Source organism: Garra rufa, chromosome 25 (assembly GCF_049309525.1).
Source record: "Garra rufa chromosome 25, GarRuf1.0, whole genome shotgun sequence".
Taxonomy (NCBI): domain Eukaryota; kingdom Metazoa; phylum Chordata; class Actinopteri; order Cypriniformes; family Cyprinidae; genus Garra; species Garra rufa.
Window position 1 is genome coordinate 11452461 of NC_133385.1, and position 22465 is coordinate 11474925.

Consider the following 22465-nt stretch of genomic DNA (forward strand, 5'->3'; position numbering starts at 1 on the left):
CTCCGCCCCCACCTCTAAAAAACATCTGTTTGGTTTTGATTAACATGTCTATTCGGCTGTATCATGTTTTTTAAAGCGATATTAGTTTAAACTTCTGATATATGTTTTTCTGATCACACACATCCGCACAGAACGTGTCTGTACTCATGTGAGTACTAAGTTCTCTTTCATGTGTTATTGCGCTTAAACAGTCAATTACACACAAGTTTATGTTAAAAACACACAGGAGTTACAAGAACAGCATGTGATTACTAAGTTCTCTTTCATGTCTTATTGCGCTTAAACAGTCAATTACACACAAGTTTATGTTAAAAATACACAGGAGTTACAAGAACAGCATGTGAGTACTAAGTTCTCTTTCATGTCTTATTGCGCTTAAACGGTCAAATACACACACATTTATGTTAAAACCACACAGGAGTTACAAAAACAGCATGTGAGTACTAAGTTCTCTTTTATGTCTTATTGCGCTTAAATAGTCAAATGCAAGTGTATGTTAAAAACACAGTAGTTACAAAAACAGCATGTTAGTATTAAGATCTCTTTCATGTCTTATTGTGCTTCAACAGTCAAATACACACGTTTATGTTAAAAACACAGGAGTTACAATAACAGCATGTAAATACTAAGTTCTCTTTCATGTCTTATTACGCTTAAACAGTCAAATACACACATTTATGTTAAAAAAAAACACAGGAGTTACAAAAACAGCATGTGAGTACTAAGTTCTCTTTCATGTCTTATTGCGCTTAAACAGTCAATTACACACAAGTTTATGTTAAAAACACACAGGAGTTACAAGAACAGCATGTGAGTACTAAGTTCTCTTTCATGTCTTATTGCGCTTAAACGGTCAAATACACACACATTTATGTTAAAACCACACAGGAGTTACAAAAACAGCATGTGAGTACTAAGTTCTCTTTTATGTCTTATTGCGCTTAAATAGTCAAATGCAAGTGTATGTTAAAAACACAGTAGTTACAAAAACAGCATGTTAGTATTAAGATCTCTTTCATGTCTTATTGTGCTTCAACAGTCAAATACACACGTTTATGTTAAAAACACAGGAGTTGCAATAACAGCATGTAAATACTAAGTTCTCTTTCATGTCTTATTATGCTTCAACAGTCAAATACACACACATTTATGTTAAAAACACACAGGAGTTACAAAAACAGCATGTTAGTATTAAGATCTCTTTCATGTCTTATTGTGCTTCAACAGTCAATTACACACAAGTTTATGTTAAAAACACAGGAGTTACAATAACAGCATGTAAATACTAAGTTCTCTTTCATGTCTTATTACGCTTAAACAGTCAAATACACACATTTATGTTAAAAAAAACACAGGAGTTACAAAAACAGCATGTGAGTACTAAGTTCTCTTTCATGTCTTATTGCGCTTAAACAGTCAATTACACACAAGTTTATGTTAAAAACACACAGGAGTTACAAGAACAGCATGTGAGTACTAAGTTCTCTTTCATGTCTTATTGCGCTTAAACGGTCAAATACACACACATTTATGTTAAAACCACACAGGAGTTACAAAAACAGCATGTGAGTACTAAGTTCTCTTTTATGTCTTATTGCGCTTAAATAGTCAAATGCAAGTGTATGTTAAAAACACAGTAGTTACAAAAACAGCATGTTAGTATTAAGATCTTTTTCATGTCTTATTGTGCTTCAACAGTCAAATACACACGTTTATGTTAAAAACACAGGAGTTACAATAACAGCATGTAAATACTAAGTTCTCTTTCATGCCTTATTACGCTTAAACAGTCAAATACACACACATTTATGTTAAAAACACACAGGAGTTACAAAAACAGCATGTTAGTATTAGGGCTGTCCCCGAATAGTCGAAGATTCGATGCATCGATATGCGGAGCCTGATTCGACCACCGATCTCACAGTCGAATCTTCGCGGGTGAAACGAGCATCATACCATTTTGCCAATATGGGGGTGCTCAATGTCTAATTGCACACAGAACTACTGGTTTTGTACGGTTATATTAAGTTATATACAGCCTTTGATTATGATAATGCAGTAAAAACAAAAGTGAAAAGAAAGAAGCGTTCAATAAATATTTTTAACGTGTTTGTGAATAAATCCAACCACCCCTGTGACTAATTTAATTTTCACTTTCCCTGATGCATGACGAGATGAGGACCATCTTGACGGCAGGGATGGCGGCGATCACACCGAACGCGTTTTTGCAGTTGGAGGCGCCTCTTTTGAATGGTTTTCTGTTGGCAGTGAGCGTTCTGCACCCTGTTTTCGCCGCCTGCTGCGCCTCGCGTTTTGCAGGAGCGCTCTGAGCGCCTGAAGTTGAAAAAAAAAAATCAACTCTGAGCGGAAAAACGCCCAACGTCATTCGCGTTCTTTTCCATTTTCCAATCGAATGAATGGAGAGGCGGGCCTTCTGTTGTGATGGCGAAAGTTTACCGTTGCTTAAAAAGTCCGGAGACTCCAAGAAATGGAGGAGAAACCTTTGGTGTCTATCGTGGGTAACCCGGAGCTGTATTATTTAGGGTTTCTGCTAATATGACAGTTTACTTAACAGCAAAAAACTAAGATTTTAGAGCGCTCGCGCTATAATCCTTTGATTTGACTGACAGGACAGCTGTTTTGGTCGTTGCTTAGCAACATAAAAAAACCGCAGCACACTGCTCTTTCATTAAAAGTCACCAAAAAAGGCAGTGCTGTGCGCCTCGCGTTTTTAGAACTAAAAGACGCGTTCTGTGTTTTTATTTAAACCTAAATAAGTTTGTCTGTCAGTTGGCAGGCAGTTTTGGTCGCTTATAAAATAAAATAAAAATAGTTTTACCCTCCTGCTGACTATAGTGTCGTGCCCCTCCCAACCCATTCACACACGCACATAAGCCTAGATGATTCGACTATCGGTCGACTATAGAAAGATTCGAAAATTCTGATTCGACTATGAAAATTCATAGTCGGGGACAGCCCTAGTTAGTATTAAGATCTCTTTCATGTCTTATTACGCTTAAACAGTCAAATACACACACGTTTATGTTAAAAACACACAGGAGTTACAAAAACAGCATGTTAGTACTAAGATCTTTTTTTATGTCTTATTGCGCTTCAACAGTCAAATACACACATTTATGTTAAAAACACAGGAGTTAAAAAAACAGCATGTGAATACTAAGTTCTCTTTCATTGCGCTTAAACAGTCAAATACAGACACGTTAATAGCGGTGCTGTGGGTGATTAATTTGCAGATTAAGGGGTGGTAATATTATAATAAGATCCCCTTTTTATGTCAAAGGGGGAGCTAAATCTGAGTGCCTCATTTTTTCACTTGCTTGCAGAGGACGGCTTATTAAAACTAAGTCCCTGGGTTGTTTTTTTAACGTTTTCTGTGTTGGTAGATGCACAGGGAAGCAGATTGTAGCACTTATACACAGAAAAAGTCAGATTTTCATGATGAGAGCAATCAAGCCCTGCCCTACATTTTTCCTTGTTCGCTTAAATGTGTTTTTCCCTGCAGTGGTGTGTCTACGACACTTGCAAGTGTGCAGATATTAAGAAGTGTATGTGTGCGGCCGTGTCCAACTATGCCCATGCCTGTGCTGCCAGAGGAATCATTCTCCAGGACTGGATGGATTCAGAGCCCTGTGGTGAGAACTTAATAAAGTATACATACGAAAAAATAGTTGTATGCATACTCTGTTACAAATCTGCCTCTGTTTTCTCTTGCTACATAGATGCGATTTGGGAGTGTCCAGGCAACATGAAGTACTCCTACGGCGTGACCAGCTGTGGCAGCACCTGCCGCTCTCTCAGTGAACAAGAAAACACCTGCCAAGGGTCCTTCATACCTGTAGATGGCTGCATCTGTTCTGAGGGAACCTACCTTAAAGGCGATAGCTGTGTACATGCTGACCAGTGTCCTTGTTATTATGGCAACCAGGTCATAGAGCCATCAACAGTGTTCCACAAAGATGGTGCTAAATGGTATAAAGTGCAGTTTAACATATTTTCTATTTTCTTAACCTTTTTTTGTTTTTAACAGCCCTTCACTGCCATATGGCATGTTCATTTTTTAAGTATAAGCATAATACTTAGGACTGGGTATTGACACAAATGGCATGATTCAATTTGATTTTTAATTCACAGTTTGCGATTCAGTTTTAATTGATATAGATTTATCTGGATATATATAGGTACAAGTTCAATTTTTCAAGCTGTTAAGCAGTTACATGAGATATGTTACAGCAAATTGTATATATATTTTTTTAATTTTGTGCTGTAACTGGTGGAAAAATGGATAAGAAGGTCACCTCATGTGCGTCGTGTTGCCACTCGGCTTGAACTGACAGCTAGAGTGAAACAACACGTTAAAGATGTTAACAAATTTATTTATTGTTTTGTGATAAAACTGTCAAAATTTGAAGGCTGATACTCTTATTGCGATTGCTTTTTGGCTATTGATTATTAGATGGGAGGTGATTGATTTTTGGGATTTAAGAATCAATATCACTTCGTGTTGATGGGAATCAAATATTTTCAACTTAGCCCTAATAATAATTGCTGCAAAGTTCTGTCTAAAATGGTTTTAGATATAGCATGTCCCGAAAGCTTATACCAATTTAACATGCCTAAAATGTACATGAAATGTAAACTCTTAACTGTGGATTAAGTCATTTTTTTGCACTGTTTTGTCAAATTACAGCACCTGTAACATGGGCAAAGTGCACTGCTCCAGTCAAGAAGGTAATCTGCAATTAGCTGTTCCACAATTTTACTCTTTAAACTCAAACTTGAGTCACCACTGGGATGACACATGCTAATTTTCTCCACCTCATCCATATTCCTTTTGTGTTTTTAGACTGTGTGGCTCCAATGACATTCTTCAAATGCTCAAGTCATGGAGAAAAAGGAACAGAGTGTCAGAGGACATGTGAGAAACAAGACCCAAACAACTGTGTAAGTTAGATGAACCTAATACATTAATAATAGGATGAATAAAATGGTGTGCACCCCTGATGGAAGCTGCCCAGCATGGAAATTTTGGCTTACAAATTTTGTCTTGGCTATAGGTGAGCATGGGGTGTGTATCAGGATGTATGTGTCCAGATAACCTTCTGGCTAATGGAACAGGTGGGTGTGTGATGAGGGAAAAATGTCCATGTACCCATAATGGAGCCACCTATTCACCTGGCGAACAAGTTCAACAGGACTGTAACACCTGGTGAGCCAATCACAGTTGTTATAAACCATGTTATCACCATGCCATCCTTGTACTATCATTTAACATCATCCACTGCTAGTATAGTTTACAGTATATAGTAAAGATGTTGATGTGCAATAATCTTATCCATTAAATGAACAGAAAACAGAAATCATTATTTTTGTTCACACTGTAATACCAGGGTTCTCAGCTCCTTTTCCTGCAGAATTTAGCTCCAACCCTAATCAAAAGGGGCTTTCACACTGGAGGAATCTTTTCATAGTTCCTAGAACTTTGCACCACAGAAACTAGGAATGTATTTAGTTCTAGGAACTCTGTTTGGAGGAAATAAATTAGATCCTACTTCAGAGTAGGGTCTAAAACAGTTCTTTAGGAAGTACCAGTGACTTAAGTGTACGCTGATTGGCCAAACGCATATGAAACACTGTCTACTCAGCATTTCTAAAAAGCTGTATATATTTACTCAACTAAATGGAAACCAGCGATAATAGCATTTATCTACCTGTTGTCTGCAGCATTGTTTTGTTTTCTCAGCCTCGATGATTGGTTCTCTAGGAACCACCATGCTGGCTTGTTCCTAGAACTGAGTTCTCAGAACTATGCGGTGTGAAAGCCCTAAACACACCTGAACAAGCCAATCCAGGTCTTCAGCATCACTAGAAAGTTCCTGGCAGTGGAATTTGTGACCACAAAACCAGTCTTAAGAAGCATATTTGTAGCAATAGCCAAAAATACATTGCATGGGTCAAAATGATCAGTTTTTCTTTTAAGCCAAAAATCCATGTTCCATGAAGATCTTTTGTAAAATTACTACTGTAAATATATCAAAACTTTATTTTTGATTAGTAAAATGCATTGCAAAGAACTTTATTTAGATTTTCTCAATATTTAGATTTTTTTGCATTCTCAGATTCCAGATTTTTACATAGCTGTATCTCAACTAAATATTATTCTATCCTAACAAACCGTACATCAATAGAATGCTTTTTTATTCAGCTTTCAGATTACAAATCTTTTTTAAAATGTAAAAAATGTACCCTTTATGACCCTTATGTTTTGTGGTCCAGGGTCACATTTGATCAAGGTTGCAGCTAAATTTTGCAGGATCTTGAGGGCCAGAGCCTGCTGTCATTTAATACTGTTTTAATAATACTAAAATAGCATTGGCATGATCATACATTCATCTATGCATTAGTATTTATTTGTAAATTTGCTCTATATTTCAGCACATGCACAAATGGGATGTGGACTTGTACTGAAAAGGCGTGCTATGGCACCTGTACCATCTACGGTGAAGGTCATTTCAGGACTTTTGATGGAAAGAGATATTCCTTCCACGGAGACTGTGAACACACCATAGCCCATGTATGTTTGACTGTCCCTAATGGGAAAAAAGACAGTTTATAGATTAGGGCTGCCCTCGACTAAACTTTTTTCTGGTCGACTAGTAGTCATTCATTTTAAGCGTTAGTCAACTATTAGTTGCATGTTTATTAATAAACTATATAAATCATAATAATGAGCCTTTAATTGCCTACAATATCGAATAAGCACACCAGCTCACAGCTCACCAGCAGATATAATAATTATGAATGTGTCAGGAAAAACAGCAAGGAGACTGCATTTACATTTTAATAATTTATTGATAAACTAGTGATTTAGATCGGCGACATTGACTCATCATGTGTGCATGTTTCATTTGGATTACATAATCTGAGAATATTTGTTTTCTGTTTGAATTGGTTCATTTAAAAGTAGACATTCGATTCTCTATAGATATAGTTTTTCATGTCTGTAAGGCAAGTATACACAGAGTTTCGAAGTTTGGCACTCAAGTTTACAGAGACAGAGACGGCAGAAAGCGCATCTTCTTTGCTTTCGTTATTTTTACGAAAGCACAACGTTTTGTTGTTATTCTGAGTGCATACAAATAAATTTAGAGTCTTTACAGATTTTAAAGATTTATTATGTTTATCTGTATGACCAAAAATAATGTAGCATTTTAAAAGCAAGTGATCGTACTCCGCACAGAAACTTGAATAGCCCTCATTTTTCTAGGTTAGCATTAGATTGAGCAGGCATGTAAAATTGCTACTACTTACATATTTCAGATGAAAAGCCATATTTGAGGTCGATGAGGTGAGCATTTAGATGTACTATATTACCACATATGCCAACCGGTTTGTCCGACAAGGACTGCGTGACTTTGCCGCTTCGCCACATTCTATGTATTTTTTTTTTCTGCGACTAAGCGAATAAAACAATTTTGGTCGATCAAGCCACTTCTCATCAACTAACGGTTAGTTGACTATAAGGGGGCAGCCCTAATACTGATATCTGACACATACCTGTCATTATTTGTGTCCATAAAAGCACCAAATCCTTCAATAAATGGGCTTACAATTAAGGCTTAAGATTTTAGATAAGAGGTTTTTTTTTATCTCTGATGTGTGTAACCCCTCTAGGATTATTGCAATACGAACTCCAATCCCTCCTTCCGCCTGGTCACAGAGAACATCCCTTGTGCAACCAGCAAATCTATTTGCTCCAAGGTCATCAACCTGTTCTTTGGGGTGAGGTTATTTCATAGCTCAGATTCATCATTAGTAAAGCATCCTAAAATGTGCAGTATACAACATATGTTTTAACTGACTTTTCATATCTTACAGAGATACAAGATGATTTTATCTGAGGAGGGAGATGTGAAAGTGGTTGAAAGCAACGGCACCACGTACAGATATCAAATCAGTTCTGCAGGCATATATGTTGTCATCGAGGTTGAAGGTCTTTTGAATTTAATCTGGGATAAAAAAACAAGTGTGATGATCCAACTCAGTCACAAATTAAAGGTATGCATATCTTAAAGGCGCACCCATAAATTGTGTCTTTTGTTCATCTTTTCACCTAAACATCTATATGATCTCTGCGGCAGGGCAAGGTGTGTGGACTTTGTGGAAACTTTGATGGTAATGCGAACAATGACTTTATGAAGCACAATGGGGAAGTGGTGACAGATCCAGAAGATTTTGGAAATAGCTGGAAGATGGATTCCAACTGCCCAGATGTAATAAACGTGAAGCATCCTTGTGATGCAAATCCACATAGACGTGCCTGGGCTGTCAAACAATGCATAATCATCAAAAGCTCTGTTTTTACAGACTGCCATTCACTTGTAAGTAACATGATCATTTCTCAATGTTTTTTTCCACAAGTTGAGAACAAAATGGCCAATCATCACTGAAATGGAATGAATGTGTGCAGTTATCATGGTAACCCTTATGCTTCTGTGTGTCTGATTTTCCTGTCACTAGGTGGATTCTGGCCCATACTATGATGCTTGTGAAAGGGACACCTGTGCATGTGACAGTGGGGGTGACTGTGATTGTCTCTGTACTGCAGTGGCAGCTTACGCTGCTGAATGCCGTAAAAAAGGAGCTTGTGTGTCATGGCGAAGACCAGACTTTTGCCGTAAGTCCTTATATTTCTGACATTTATTTTGCCTGTAAACATAAAGTGCAACCAATGAACTTGGGTGAGGAATGCATCTATTGTACTCCACTGAGTTATGATCAGTCACATGTCATTAGCATGTCATTATGATAGTCACATGTCTGTTAGCTTTTAAAAAATAAACCCTTGGGGCATGAATGTGTTCATAGCTGAAATAACCAGTCCTAACTCAAGTGGTTGTTCCTGCAGCTTTATTTTGTGACTATTACAATGATCCTGGAGAATGTGAGTGGCACTATAAACCTTGTGGATCAACCTGCATGAAAACCTGCACAAACCCCTCGGGAAAATGCTCTGATCAAATTCCTCCCCTTGAGGGTAAGAATTAAGCATTTTAGCATGACGCTACTACATATTTTAGGTACACATGTCTACATTTTCTGTTTAATCTAACTACTTTATTCATTCTTTTAGGTTGTTTTCTTCAGTGCCCTTCAAAGAGGCCATATCTCAGGGAGGAGACTATGAAGTGTGTCACAGAGGAAGAATGTAAAGACTGTTTTTATGATGGGAAGGTATTTCCACGTGGTTCGGTCATTTACAAGACCACAGATGGGAATGGTGTATGTTTCACTGCTATGTGTGATTCAGATGGGAAAATACTAAGAATTACTGAATCCTGCGTAGACTCAACTACAACACCTTTCACTTTCACAACTACACCTGAAACTACTAAAACAACAACTACAATAACTTTTACGATCTCAACAACTGCTGTCACACCATCACCTACATCGAGAGAAACAACAACACCTACAACTGTTACAATAACACCTACGTCAACAGAAACACCATCAACGTCGACAGAAACACCATCTACGACAACTGGTACAACAACAACTACATCAACAGAAACAACAACACCTACAACTGTTACAGTAACACCTACGTCAACAGAAACACCATCTACAACTACTGGTACAACAACATCTACATCAACAGAGACATCCACAATCACCTCAACTACTGTAACGACAACACCTACATCAACAGAAACAACGTCTACAACTAGTACCTCTACAGTTACAACTACACCTTACACTTGTGCTCTTAGTTGCCAATGGTCAAGCTGGATTAATAATAACACTCCCAGTACAGAGCCAGAAGGGTTTGAAACTGAACCCATAGAAAAATTGTGGGTTTCTGGAAAGATAACCTGTCAGAACCCAGATGAGATTGAATGTAGGGCCATTGATTATCCACAAAAATCCCTGCAAGATTTGGGACAAATCGTATCTTGCAATACATCATTTGGCCTGTCATGTTCAAATGAAGACAATGCAAATGGAATGCCACCACTTTGTTATAATTATGAAATACGTGTGAAATGTTGTGAAGACACTTGTATTACCTCTACAACGTCCCCAAGTACACCAACACCTACAACTATAGTTACATCAACAGAAACAACAACTCCTACAACTGTTACAACATCATCTACGTCCACAGAAACACCACCTACCACTACTGGTACAACCACAACTACATCAACAGAAACATCCACAATCACCTCACCTACTGTAACAACAACACCTACATCAACAGAAACAACTACGTCAACAGTAACACCATCTACAGCTACTGGTACAACCACACCAACATCTACAGAGACATCCACAATCACCTCACCTACTGTAACAACAACACCTACATCAACAGAAACAACTACGTCAACAGTCACACCATCTACAGCTACTGGTACAACAACACCTACATCTACAGAGACATCCACAATCACTTCACCTACTGTAAAAACAACACCTACATCAACAGAAACAACTACGTCAACAGTAACACCATCTACCACTACTGGTACAACAACACCTACATCTACAGAGACATCCACAATCACTTCACCTACTGTAACAACAACACCTACATCAACAGAAACAACTACGTCAACAGTAACACCATCTACAGCTACTGGTACAACAACACCTACATCTACAGAGACATCCACAATCACCTCACCTACTGTAACAACAACACCTACATCAACAGAAACAACTACGTCAACAGTAACACCATCTACCACTACTGGTACAACAACACCTACATCTACAGAGACATCCACAATCACCTCACCTACTGTAACAACAACACCTACATCAACAGCAACAACTACGTCAACAGTAACACCATCTACCACTACTGGTACAACAACACCTACATCTACAGAGACATCCACAATCACTTCACCTACTGTAACAACAACACCTACATCAACAGAAACAACTACGTCAACAGTAACACCATCTACCACTACTGGTACAACAACACCTACATCTACAGAGACATCCACAATCACTTCACCTACTGTAACAACAACACCTACATCAACAGAAACAACTACGTCAACAGTAACACCATCTACCACTACTGGTACGACAGCATCAACAGAGACATCCACAGTCACCTCCACTAGCGTAACGACAACACCTACATCAACAGAAACTAGTACAACTACAGTTACAACAACACCTTACACTTGTGCTCTTAGTTGCCAATGGTCAAGCTGGATTAATAGTAACACACCCAGTACAGATCCAGAAGGATTTGAAACTGAACCCATTGATACATTGTGGGATTCTGGAAAGATAACCTGTCAGAACCCAGAAGAGATTGAATGTAGGGCAGTAGATTATCCACAGAAATCCCTGCAAGATTTGGGACAAACAGTATATTGCAATACATCATTTGGCCTGTCATGTTCAAATGAAGACAATGCAAATGGCATGCCACCACTTTGTTATAATTATGAAATACGTGTCAAATGTTGTGTAGACGATTGTATTACCTCTACAACGTCCCCAAGTACATCAACAGAAACAACAACATCTACAACTGTTACAATATCACCTACGTCAACAGAAACACCATCTACCACTACTGGTACAACCACAACTACATCAACAGAGACATCCACAATCACTTCACCTACTGTAACAACAACACCTACATCAACAGAAACAACTACATCAACAGTAACACCATCTACCACTACTGGTACAACAACATCAACAGAGACATCCACAGTCACCTCCACTAGCGTAACAACAACACCTACATCAACAGAAACATCATCAACAACTAGTACAACTACAGTTACAACAACACCTTACACTTGTGCTCTTAGTTGCCAATGGTCAAGCTGGATTAATAGTAACACACCCAGTACAGATCCAGAAGGATTTGAAACTGAACCTATTGATACATTGTGGGATTCTGGAAAGATAACCTGCCAGAACCCAGAAGAGATTGAATGTAGGGCAGTAGATTATCCACAAAAATCTCTCCAAGATTTGGGACAAACAGTATATTGCAATACATCATTTGGCCTGTCATGTTCAAATGAAGACAATGCAAATGGAATGCCAGCACTTTGCTATAATTATGAAATACGTGTGAGATGTTGTGAAGACACTTGTATTACCTCTACAACATCCCCAAGTACACCTACATCTACAACTATAGTAACATCAACATCTACTGTAACGTCAACACCTACATCAACAGAAACAACAACATCTACAACTATTACAATATCACCTACGTCATCAGTAACACCATCTACCACTACTGGTACAACAACACCTACATCCACAGAAACACCATCTACAACTACTGGTACAACAACACCTACATCTACAGAGACATCCACAATCACTTCACCTACTGTAACAACAACACCTACATCAACAGAAACAACTACATCAACAGTAACACCATCTACCACTACTGGTACAACAACACCTACATCTACAGAGACATCCACAATCACTTCACCTACTGTAACAACAACACCTACATCAACAGAAACAACTACGTCAACAGTAACACCATCTACCACTACTGGTACAACAACACCTACATCTACAGAGACATCCACAATCACTTCACCTACTGTAACAACAACACCTACATCAACAGAAACAACTACGTCAACAGTAACACCATCTACCACTACTGGTACGACAGCATCAACAGAGACATCCACAGTCACCTCCACTAGCGTAACGACAACACCTACATCAACAGAAACTAGTACAACTACAGTTACAACAACACCTTACACTTGTGCTCTTAGTTGCCAATGGTCAAGCTGGATTAATAGTAACACACCCAGTACAGATCCAGAAGGATTTGAAACTGAACCCATTGATACATTGTGGGATTCTGGAAAGATAACCTGTCAGAACCCAGAAGAGATTGAATGTAGGGCAGTAGATTATCCACAGAAATCCCTGCAAGATTTGGGACAAACAGTATATTGCAATACATCATTTGGCCTGTCATGTTCAAATGAAGACAATGCAAATGGCATGCCACCACTTTGTTATAATTATGAAATACGTGTCAAATGTTGTGTAGACGATTGTATTACCTCTACAACGTCCCCAAGTACATCAACAGAAACAACAACATCTACAACTGTTACAATATCACCTACGTCAACAGAAACACCATCTACCACTACTGGTACAACCACAACTACATCAACAGAGACATCCACAATCACTTCACCTACTGTAACAACAACACCTACATCAACAGCAACAACTACGTCAACAGTAACACCATCTACCACTACTGGTACAACAACACCTACATCTACAGAGACATCCACAATCACTTCACCTACTGTAACAACAACACCTACATCAACAGAAACAACTACGTCAACAGTAACACCATCTACCACTACTGGTACAACAACACCTACATCTACAGAGACATCCACAATCACTTCACCTACTGTAACAACAACACCTACATCAACAGAAACAACTACGTCAACAGTAACACCATCTACCACTACTGGTACAACAACACCTACATCTACAGAGACATCCACAATCACTTCACCTACTGTAACAACAACACCTACATCAACAGAAACAACTACGTCAACAGTAACACCATCTACCACTACTGGTACAACAACACCTACATCCACAGAGACATCCACAATCACTTCACCTACTGTAACAACAACACCTACATCAACAGAAACAACAACATCTACAACTATTACAATATCACCTACGTCATCAGTAACACCATCTACCACTACTGGTACAACAACACCTACATCCACAGAAACACCATCTACAACTACTGGTACAACAACACCTACATCTACAGAGACATCCACAATCACCTCACCTACTGTAACAACAACACCTACATCAACAGAAACAACTACGTCAACAGTAACACCATCTACCACTACTGGTACGACAGCATCAACAGAGACATCCACAGTCACCTCCACTAGCGTAACGACAACACCTACATCAACAGAAACTAGTACAACTACAGTTACAACAACACCTTACACTTGTGCTCTTAGTTGCCAATGGTCAAGCTGGATTAATAGTAACACACCCAGTACAGATCCAGAAGGATTTGAAACTGAACCCATTGATACATTGTGGGATTCTGGAAAGATAACCTGTCAGAACCCAGAAGAGATTGAATGTAGGGCAGTAGATTATCCACAGAAATCTCTCCAAGATTTGGGACAAACAGTATATTGCAATACATCATTTGGCCTGTCATGTTCAAATGAAGACAATGCAAATGGAATGCCAGCACTTTGCTATAATTATGAAATACGTGTGAGATGTTGTGAAGACACTTGTATTACCTCTACAACATCCCCAAGTACACCTACATCTACAACTATAGTAACATCAACATCTACTGTAACGTCAACACCTACATCAACAGAAACAACAACATCTACAACTATTACAATATCACCTACGTCATCAGTAACACCATCTACCACTACTGGTACAACAACACCTACATCCACAGAAACACCATCTACAACTACTGGTACAACAACACCTACATCAACAGAGACATCCACAATCACTTCACCTACTGTAACAACAACACCTACATCAACAGAAACAACTACATCAACAGTAACACCATCTACCACTACTGGTACAACAACACCTACATCTACAGAGACATCCACAATCACTTCACCTACTGTTACAACAACACCTACATCAACAGAAACAACTACGTCAACAGTAACACCATCTACCACTACTGGTACAACAACACCTACATCTACAGAGACATCCACAATCACTTCACCTACTGTAACAACAACACCTACATCAACAGAAACAACTACGTCAACAGTAACACCATCTACCACTACTGGTACGACAGCATCAACAGAGACATCCACAGTCACCTCCACTAGCGTAACGACAACACCTACATCAACAGAAACTAGTACAACTACAGTTACAACAACACCTTACACTTGTGCTCTTAGTTGCCAATGGTCAAGCTGGATTAATAGTAACACACCCAGTACAGATCCAGAAGGATTTGAAACTGAACCCATTGATACATTGTGGGATTCTGGAAAGATAACCTGTCAGAACCCAGAAGAGATTGAATGTAGGGCAGTAGATTATCCACAGAAATCCCTGCAAGATTTGGGACAAACAGTATATTGCAATACATCATTTGGCCTGTCATGTTCAAATGAAGACAATGCAAATGGCATGCCACCACTTTGTTATAATTATGAAATACGTGTCAAATGTTGTGTAGATGATTGTATTACCTCTACAACGTCCCCAAGTACATCAACAGAAACAACAACATCTACAACTGTTACAATATCACCTACGTCAACAGAAACACCATCTACCACTACTGGTACAACCACAACTACATCAACAGAGACATCCACAATCACTTCACCTACTGTAACAACAACACCTACATCAACAGCAACAACTACGTCAACAGTAACACCATCTACCACTACTGGTACAACAACACCTACATCTACAGAGACATCCACAATCACTTCACCTACTGTAACAACAACACCTACATCAACAGAAACAACTACGTCAACAGTAACACCATCTACCACTACTGGTACAACAACATCAACAGAGACATCCACAGTCACCTCCACTAGCGTAACAACAACACCTACATCAACAGAAACACCATCAACAACTAGTACAACTACAGTTACAACAACACCTTACACTTGTGCTCTTAGTTGCCAATGGTCAAGCTGGATTAATAGTAACACACCCAGTACAGATCCAGAAGGATTTGAAACTGAACCTATTGATACATTGTGGGATTCTGGAAAGATAACCTGCCAGAACCCAGAAGAGATTGAATGTAGGGCAGTAGATTATCCACAAAAATCTCTCCAAGATTTGGGTCAAACAGTATATTGCAATACATCATTTGGCCTGTCATGTTCAAATGAAGACAATGCAAATGGAATGCCAGCACTTTGCTATAATTATGAAATACGTGTGAGATGTTGTGAAGACACTTGTATTACCTCTACAACATCCCCAAGTACACCTACATCTACAACTATAGTAACATCAACATCTACTGTAACGTCAACACCCACATCAACAGAAACAACAACATCTACAACTATTACAATATCACCTACGTCATCAGTAACACCATCTACCACTACTGGTACAACAACACCTACATCTACAGAGACATCCACAATCACTTCACCTACTGTGACGACAACACCTACATCAACAGTAACACCATCTACCACTACTGGTACAACAACATCAACTGAGACATCCACAATCACTTCACCTACTGTGACGACAACACCTACATCAACAGTAACACCATCTACCACTACTGGTACAACAACATCAACTGAGACATCCACAGTCACCTCCACTAGTGTAACGACAACACCTACATCAACAGAAACACCATCTACAACTACAGTTACAACATCACCTTCCACTTGTGCTTTTACTTGCCATTGGTCAAGCTGGATTAATAGTAACACACCCAGTATAGATCCCGAAGGATTTGAAACTGAACCCATTGATACATTGTGGGATTCTGGAAAGATAACCTGTCAGAACCCAGAAGAGATTGAATGTAGGGCAGTAGATTATCCACAGAAATCTCTCCAAGATTTGGGACAAACAGTATATTGCAATACATCATTTGGCCTGTCATGTTCAAATGAAGACAATGCAAATGGCACGCCACCACTTTGTTATAATTATGAAATACGTGTCAAATGTTGTGTAGATGATTGCATTACCTCTACAACGTCCCCAAGTACATCAACAGAAACAACAACACCTACAACTGTTACAATATCACCTACATCAACAGAAACACCATCTACCACTACTGGTACAACCACAACTACATCAACAGAGACATCCACAATCACCTCACCTACTGTAACGACAACACCTACATCAACAGAAACAACTACGTCAACAGTAACACCATCTACCACTACTGGTACAACAACACCTACATCTACAGAGACATCCACAATTACCTCAACTACTGTAACAACAACACCTACAACAACAGAAACAACTACGCCAACAGTAACACCATCTACCACTACTGGTACAACAACATCAACAGAGACATCCACAATCACCTCCACAAGCGTAACGACAACACCTACATCAACAGAAACACCATCAACAACTAGTACAACTACAGTTACAACAACACCTTACACTTGTGCTCTTAGTTGCCAATGGTCAAGCTGGATTAATAGTAACACACCCAGTACTGATCCAGAAGGATTTGAAACTGAACCCATTGATTCATTGTGGGATTCTGGAAAGATAACCTGCCAGAACCCAGAAAAGATTGAATGTAGGGCAGTAGATTATCCACAAAAATCTCTCCAAGATTTGGGACAAACAGTATATTGTAATACATCATTTGGCCTGTCATGTTCAAATGAAGACAATGCAAATGGAATGCCAGCACTTTGCTATAATTATGAAATACGTGTGAGATGTTGTGAAGACACTTGTATTACCTCTACAACATCCCCAAGTACACCTACATCTACAACTATAGTTACATCAACATCTACTGTAACGTCAACACCTACATCAACAGAAACAACAACACCTACAACTATTACAATATCACCTACGTCAACAGTAACACCATCTACCACTACTGGTACAACAACACCTACATCTACAGAGATATCCACAATCACCTCACCTACTGTAACAACAACACCTACATCCACAGAAACACCATCTACAACTACTGGTACAACAACACCTACATCTACAGAGACATCCACAATCACTTCACCTACTGTGACGACAACACCTACATCAACAGTAACACCATCTACCACTACTGGTACAACAACGTCAACAGAGACATCCACAGTCACCTCCACTAGCGTAACGACAACACCTACATCAACAGAAACACCATCTACAACTACAGTTACAACATCACCTTCCACTTGTGCTTTTACTTGCCATTGGTCAAGCTGGATTAATAGTAACACACCCAGTACAGATCCAGAAGGATTTGAAACTGAACCCATTGATACATTGTGGGATTCTGGAAAGATAACCTGCCAGAACCCAGAAGAGATTGAATGTAGGGCAGTAGATTATCCACAAAAATCCCTGCAAGATTTGGGACAAACAGTATATTGCAATACATCATTTGGCCTGTCATGTTCAAATGAAGACAATGCAAATGGCAAGCCAACACTTTGTTATAATTATGAAATACGTGTGAGATGTTGTGAAGACACTTGTATTACCTCTACAACGTCCCCAAGTACACCAACACCTACAACTATAGTTACATCAACATCTACTGTAACGTCAACAGCTACATCAACAGAAACAACAACACCTACAACTATTACAATATCACCTACGTCAACAGTAACACGATCTACCACTACTGTAACAACAACACCTACATCCCCAGAAACACCATCTACAACTACTGGTACAACAACACCTACATCTACAGAGACATCCACAATCACTTCACCTACTGTGACGACAACACCTACATCAACAGTAACACCATCTACCACTACTGGTACAACAACATCAACAGAGACATCCACAGTCACCTCCACTAGCGTAACAACAGCACCTACATCAACAGAGACACCATCTACAACTAGTACAACTACAGTTACAACATCACCTTCCACTTGTGCTTTTACTTGCCATTGGTCAAGCTGGATTAATAGTAACACACCCAGCACAGATCCCGAAGGATTTGAAACTGAACCCATTGATACATTGTGGGATTCTGGAAAGATAACCTGCCAGAACCCAGAAGAGATTGAATGTAGGGCAGTAGATTATCCACAAAAATCCCTGCAAGATTTGGGTCAAACAGTATATTGCAATACATCATTTGGCCTGTCATGTTCAAATGAAGACAATGCAAATGGAATGCCTGCACTTTGCTATAATTATGAAATACGTGTGAGATGTTGTGAAGACACTTGTATTACCTCTACAACGTCCCCAATTACACCTACATCTACAACTATAGTTACATCAACAGAAACAACAACACCTACAACTGTTACAATATCACCTACATCAACAGTAACACCATCTACAACTACTGGTACAACAACACCTACATCTACAGAGACATCCACAATCACTTCACCTACTGTGACGACAACACCTACATCAACAGTAACACCATCTACCACTACTGGTACAACAACATCAACAGAGACACCCACAGTCACCTCCACTAGCGTAACAACAACACCTACATCAACAGAAACACCATCTACAACTACAGTTACAACATCACCTTCCACTTGTGCATTTACTTGCCATTGGTCAAGCTGGATTAATAGTAACACACCCAGTACAGATCCAGAAGGATTTGAAACTGAACCTATTGATACATTGTGGGATTCTGGAAAGATAACCTGTCAGAACCCAGAAGAGATTGAATGTAGGGCAGTAGATTATCCACAAAAATCCCTGCAAGATTTGGGTCAAACAGTATATTGCAATACATCATTTGGCCTGTCATGTTCAAATGAAGACAATGCAAATGGCAAGCCATCACTTTGTTATAATTATGAAATACGTGTGAGATGTTGTGAAGACACTTGTATTACCTCTACAACGTCCCCAAGTACACCTACACCTACAACTATAGTTACATCAACATCTACTGTAACGACAACACCTACGTCAACAGAAACACCATCTAGCACTACTGGTACATCCACAACTACATCAACAGAAACGTCCACAATAACCTCACCTACTGTGACGACAACACCTACATCAACAGAGACAGCAACGCCTACAACTGTTACAATAACACCTACATCAACAGAAATATCATCTACAACTATGTCAACAGTAACACCATCTACAAGTACTGCTACAACAACATCAACAGAGACATCCACTGTCACCACAAGTACTGGGACATCTACATCTACGTCAACGGAAACCACACCAACTACAACTGTTACAATAACACCATCCACAATTACATCACCAACTACTGGAAAATCTACACGTACCATCACTAAGACAACTAAGTTCTTTGTGGATACAGAGCCCACTCCCAGTACCACAACAAATGTCTCATCACACCAGAAATGTTACTGCATATATTTAAATGCCACATACCCAAAAGGTGAGTGCTACTTTAACAATAATTTCCTAAACATTTCATTTACCAACTTTACAGTATGTGTATATTGTACATTCAAGTTCCACGCATGTTAAAAATCTCTCTTATTGTTTACCTCCTTTGCATATCCTTACAATTATAGGGTCAATAATCTACAATAAAACAGATCAAGCAGGTTGGTGCTTCACTGCCAAATGTAACTCCTCCTGTAATATTGAGATACAGTCTAAGCAGTGCATAGGAACCACAATAAAAGACTGCAAAGAATTCAACAGAAAGGTAATTTACTTTTTTCCCCAAAATTAACAATAGCTTCTAATGGTTATTTGATATAATATTTGTTGTAAATATTAATTGTTATGGGGAAAAAATCTCTTGTATCATCCAGCATATGGAATCCTGGATTGAAGGCTGCCAAAACAAAACATGTATAAATGGCAATGTCACCTCAAAAGCTCTACAGTGTCTCAAATCTGATGAAGTCCCACCTAAATGTTCTAATGGAATAAAACCTAAGAAGGTGTTTTATAACAATGGCTGCTGTTTTAAATATGAGTGTGAATGTGAGTTTAATTCATGCTTATGAACATTTGATTAATATAAAATATTTAAATTAAGTACATTTCATCAATATAAAAAAACTATTGTCCTAGCCAATGCCTTACATTCACCTTTGCTTTGATAGGTAAATGCAGTGGCTGGGGTGACCCACATTACAAAACTTTTGATGGAACATACTATGCTTTCCAAGGAAACTGCACTTATGTTTTGTTCCAAGAAATCATCCCAAAATACAATATTAGTGTCCATGTTAAAAACTATTATTGTGATCTTAAAAATAATCTTGCCTGCCCTGAGTATGTGGTTATCAACTACAAATCATATAAAATCAAGCTGACAAGCAACACTAAAGAGGTCCAGGTAAGCAAAACATCCACAGGCTTCTGAAAAACAAGCAATATTCTAATTAATTGAATGCAAAAATACTTGAAATTCCATATCAAATCCCTCATATTTCCCTCAGGTCTACGTTAATGATGAAGTGAAACAACTAACTTACATAAATAATGACTTCTTCATAACCACCTCTGGCATGGCAGTAATTGTGAACATCACTGAAATCAAAGTCGACATTTCTGTCAATCATCAAGGCTTTGAGATCAATCTCCCATTCTCCTATTTCCATGGAAATACAGAGGGACAGTGTGGTGAGTACAGACAAGAAATCTTATTAAAAAAGGTTATTGTGACTTATCTCACAATTCTGACTTTTTTGTCAGAATTGGGACATATGAATTTGCGATTCTGAGAAATGAAGTTAGAATTGTGAGATATCAAAAAGATCACTTTATAACTCGCAATTGCAAGTTTATCTCACAGTTATGAGGAGTCAGAATTGCGAGATACAAAGCGAGAAAAAAAGTCGCAATTACCTTTTTATTAGTGGCGAAAATGGGCTTCCATGGTTTTCTTTTACATTTACAAAAATTTTTGCAAAAAATTAAATAAGATTTTCAATAAATCTGACTGAATGTTAAACGAAACCCTGAGTGTTGACTTGTATGGCTTAATATAACATAATGATGTCTCTTACTAAAATATATAGTAGAAAACCAAAGAAAGATTTACATTTTAAAAAATGTGTTTTATACACATTTCGGACTAAGGGGGCGCTATTATTTCGAGGACATGAAATGGTTGCAGTCGTTGAGCTACTGGCGCTGCTATTTTAAGCGTAACACAACTCAAAATACAGAACTCGGAAAATAAAATGCAGATACAATGACCACAGCTACTGACACGTAGCTTACAGGTGGCCTGGTACTGTAGATTTTTCCCAAAAGGAGTCTAAACGCTTCTGGATATCGAGTGAAATCTGCACTAAGAAACTCTTTCAGTGCCTGCAGCATCATGGCAGGTGTCAACATCCTGCCCGAATGGCATCTAGCATTTCTTGTCTCTGCTGTTTGTAAGTCTCAAAGGCATCAGGGCTAAAGTGGAGAGAACAAAGACGCAGGTCTTTAGGATGTTTTATTCATCCACAAGCATCTTCCAATTCTTTTTTCCTCTACCTATCTCTAGGAAAGCAGGAAAGACTTGCATTGCTTCTCTTGTTGCCTTTCGACTGAAAATTACAACCAAAAGCTTCATCATGTTGCATTGTATTAGTATTTTATTTTCAGAATTGTGTATTCCAAATAGTGTTGCAGTAAAAATAGCAACAGGTTGCGCCAA

General features: G+C 38.6%; 1 protein-coding gene across 1 annotated transcript in view; it reads left to right on the plus strand.

The window, feature by feature from the left end:
- LOC141301328 (uncharacterized) overlaps nucleotides 1-22465 on the plus strand; it is a 37977-nt gene that overhangs the window by 7837 nt on the left and 7675 nt on the right. Inside the window, exons 17-37 of the mRNA XM_073831574.1 lie at nucleotides 3524-3653; nucleotides 3741-3990; nucleotides 4709-4749; nucleotides 4865-4962; nucleotides 5076-5227; nucleotides 6454-6592; nucleotides 7693-7800; nucleotides 7897-8076; nucleotides 8160-8399; nucleotides 8539-8695; nucleotides 8927-9055; nucleotides 9152-10105; nucleotides 10739-12608; nucleotides 12792-13138; nucleotides 13634-14404; nucleotides 14516-15683; nucleotides 15765-20233; nucleotides 20373-20509; nucleotides 20619-20793; nucleotides 20916-21151; nucleotides 21255-21438. Of these exons, the coding sequence (XP_073687675.1) occupies nucleotides 3524-3653; nucleotides 3741-3990; nucleotides 4709-4749; nucleotides 4865-4962; nucleotides 5076-5227; nucleotides 6454-6592; nucleotides 7693-7800; nucleotides 7897-8076; nucleotides 8160-8399; nucleotides 8539-8695; nucleotides 8927-9055; nucleotides 9152-10105; nucleotides 10739-12608; nucleotides 12792-13138; nucleotides 13634-14404; nucleotides 14516-15683; nucleotides 15765-20233; nucleotides 20373-20509; nucleotides 20619-20793; nucleotides 20916-21151; nucleotides 21255-21438 (11935 nt within the window). The remainder of the gene's footprint in view (nucleotides 1-3523; nucleotides 3654-3740; nucleotides 3991-4708; nucleotides 4750-4864; nucleotides 4963-5075; nucleotides 5228-6453; nucleotides 6593-7692; nucleotides 7801-7896; nucleotides 8077-8159; nucleotides 8400-8538; nucleotides 8696-8926; nucleotides 9056-9151; nucleotides 10106-10738; nucleotides 12609-12791; nucleotides 13139-13633; nucleotides 14405-14515; nucleotides 15684-15764; nucleotides 20234-20372; nucleotides 20510-20618; nucleotides 20794-20915; nucleotides 21152-21254; nucleotides 21439-22465) is intronic.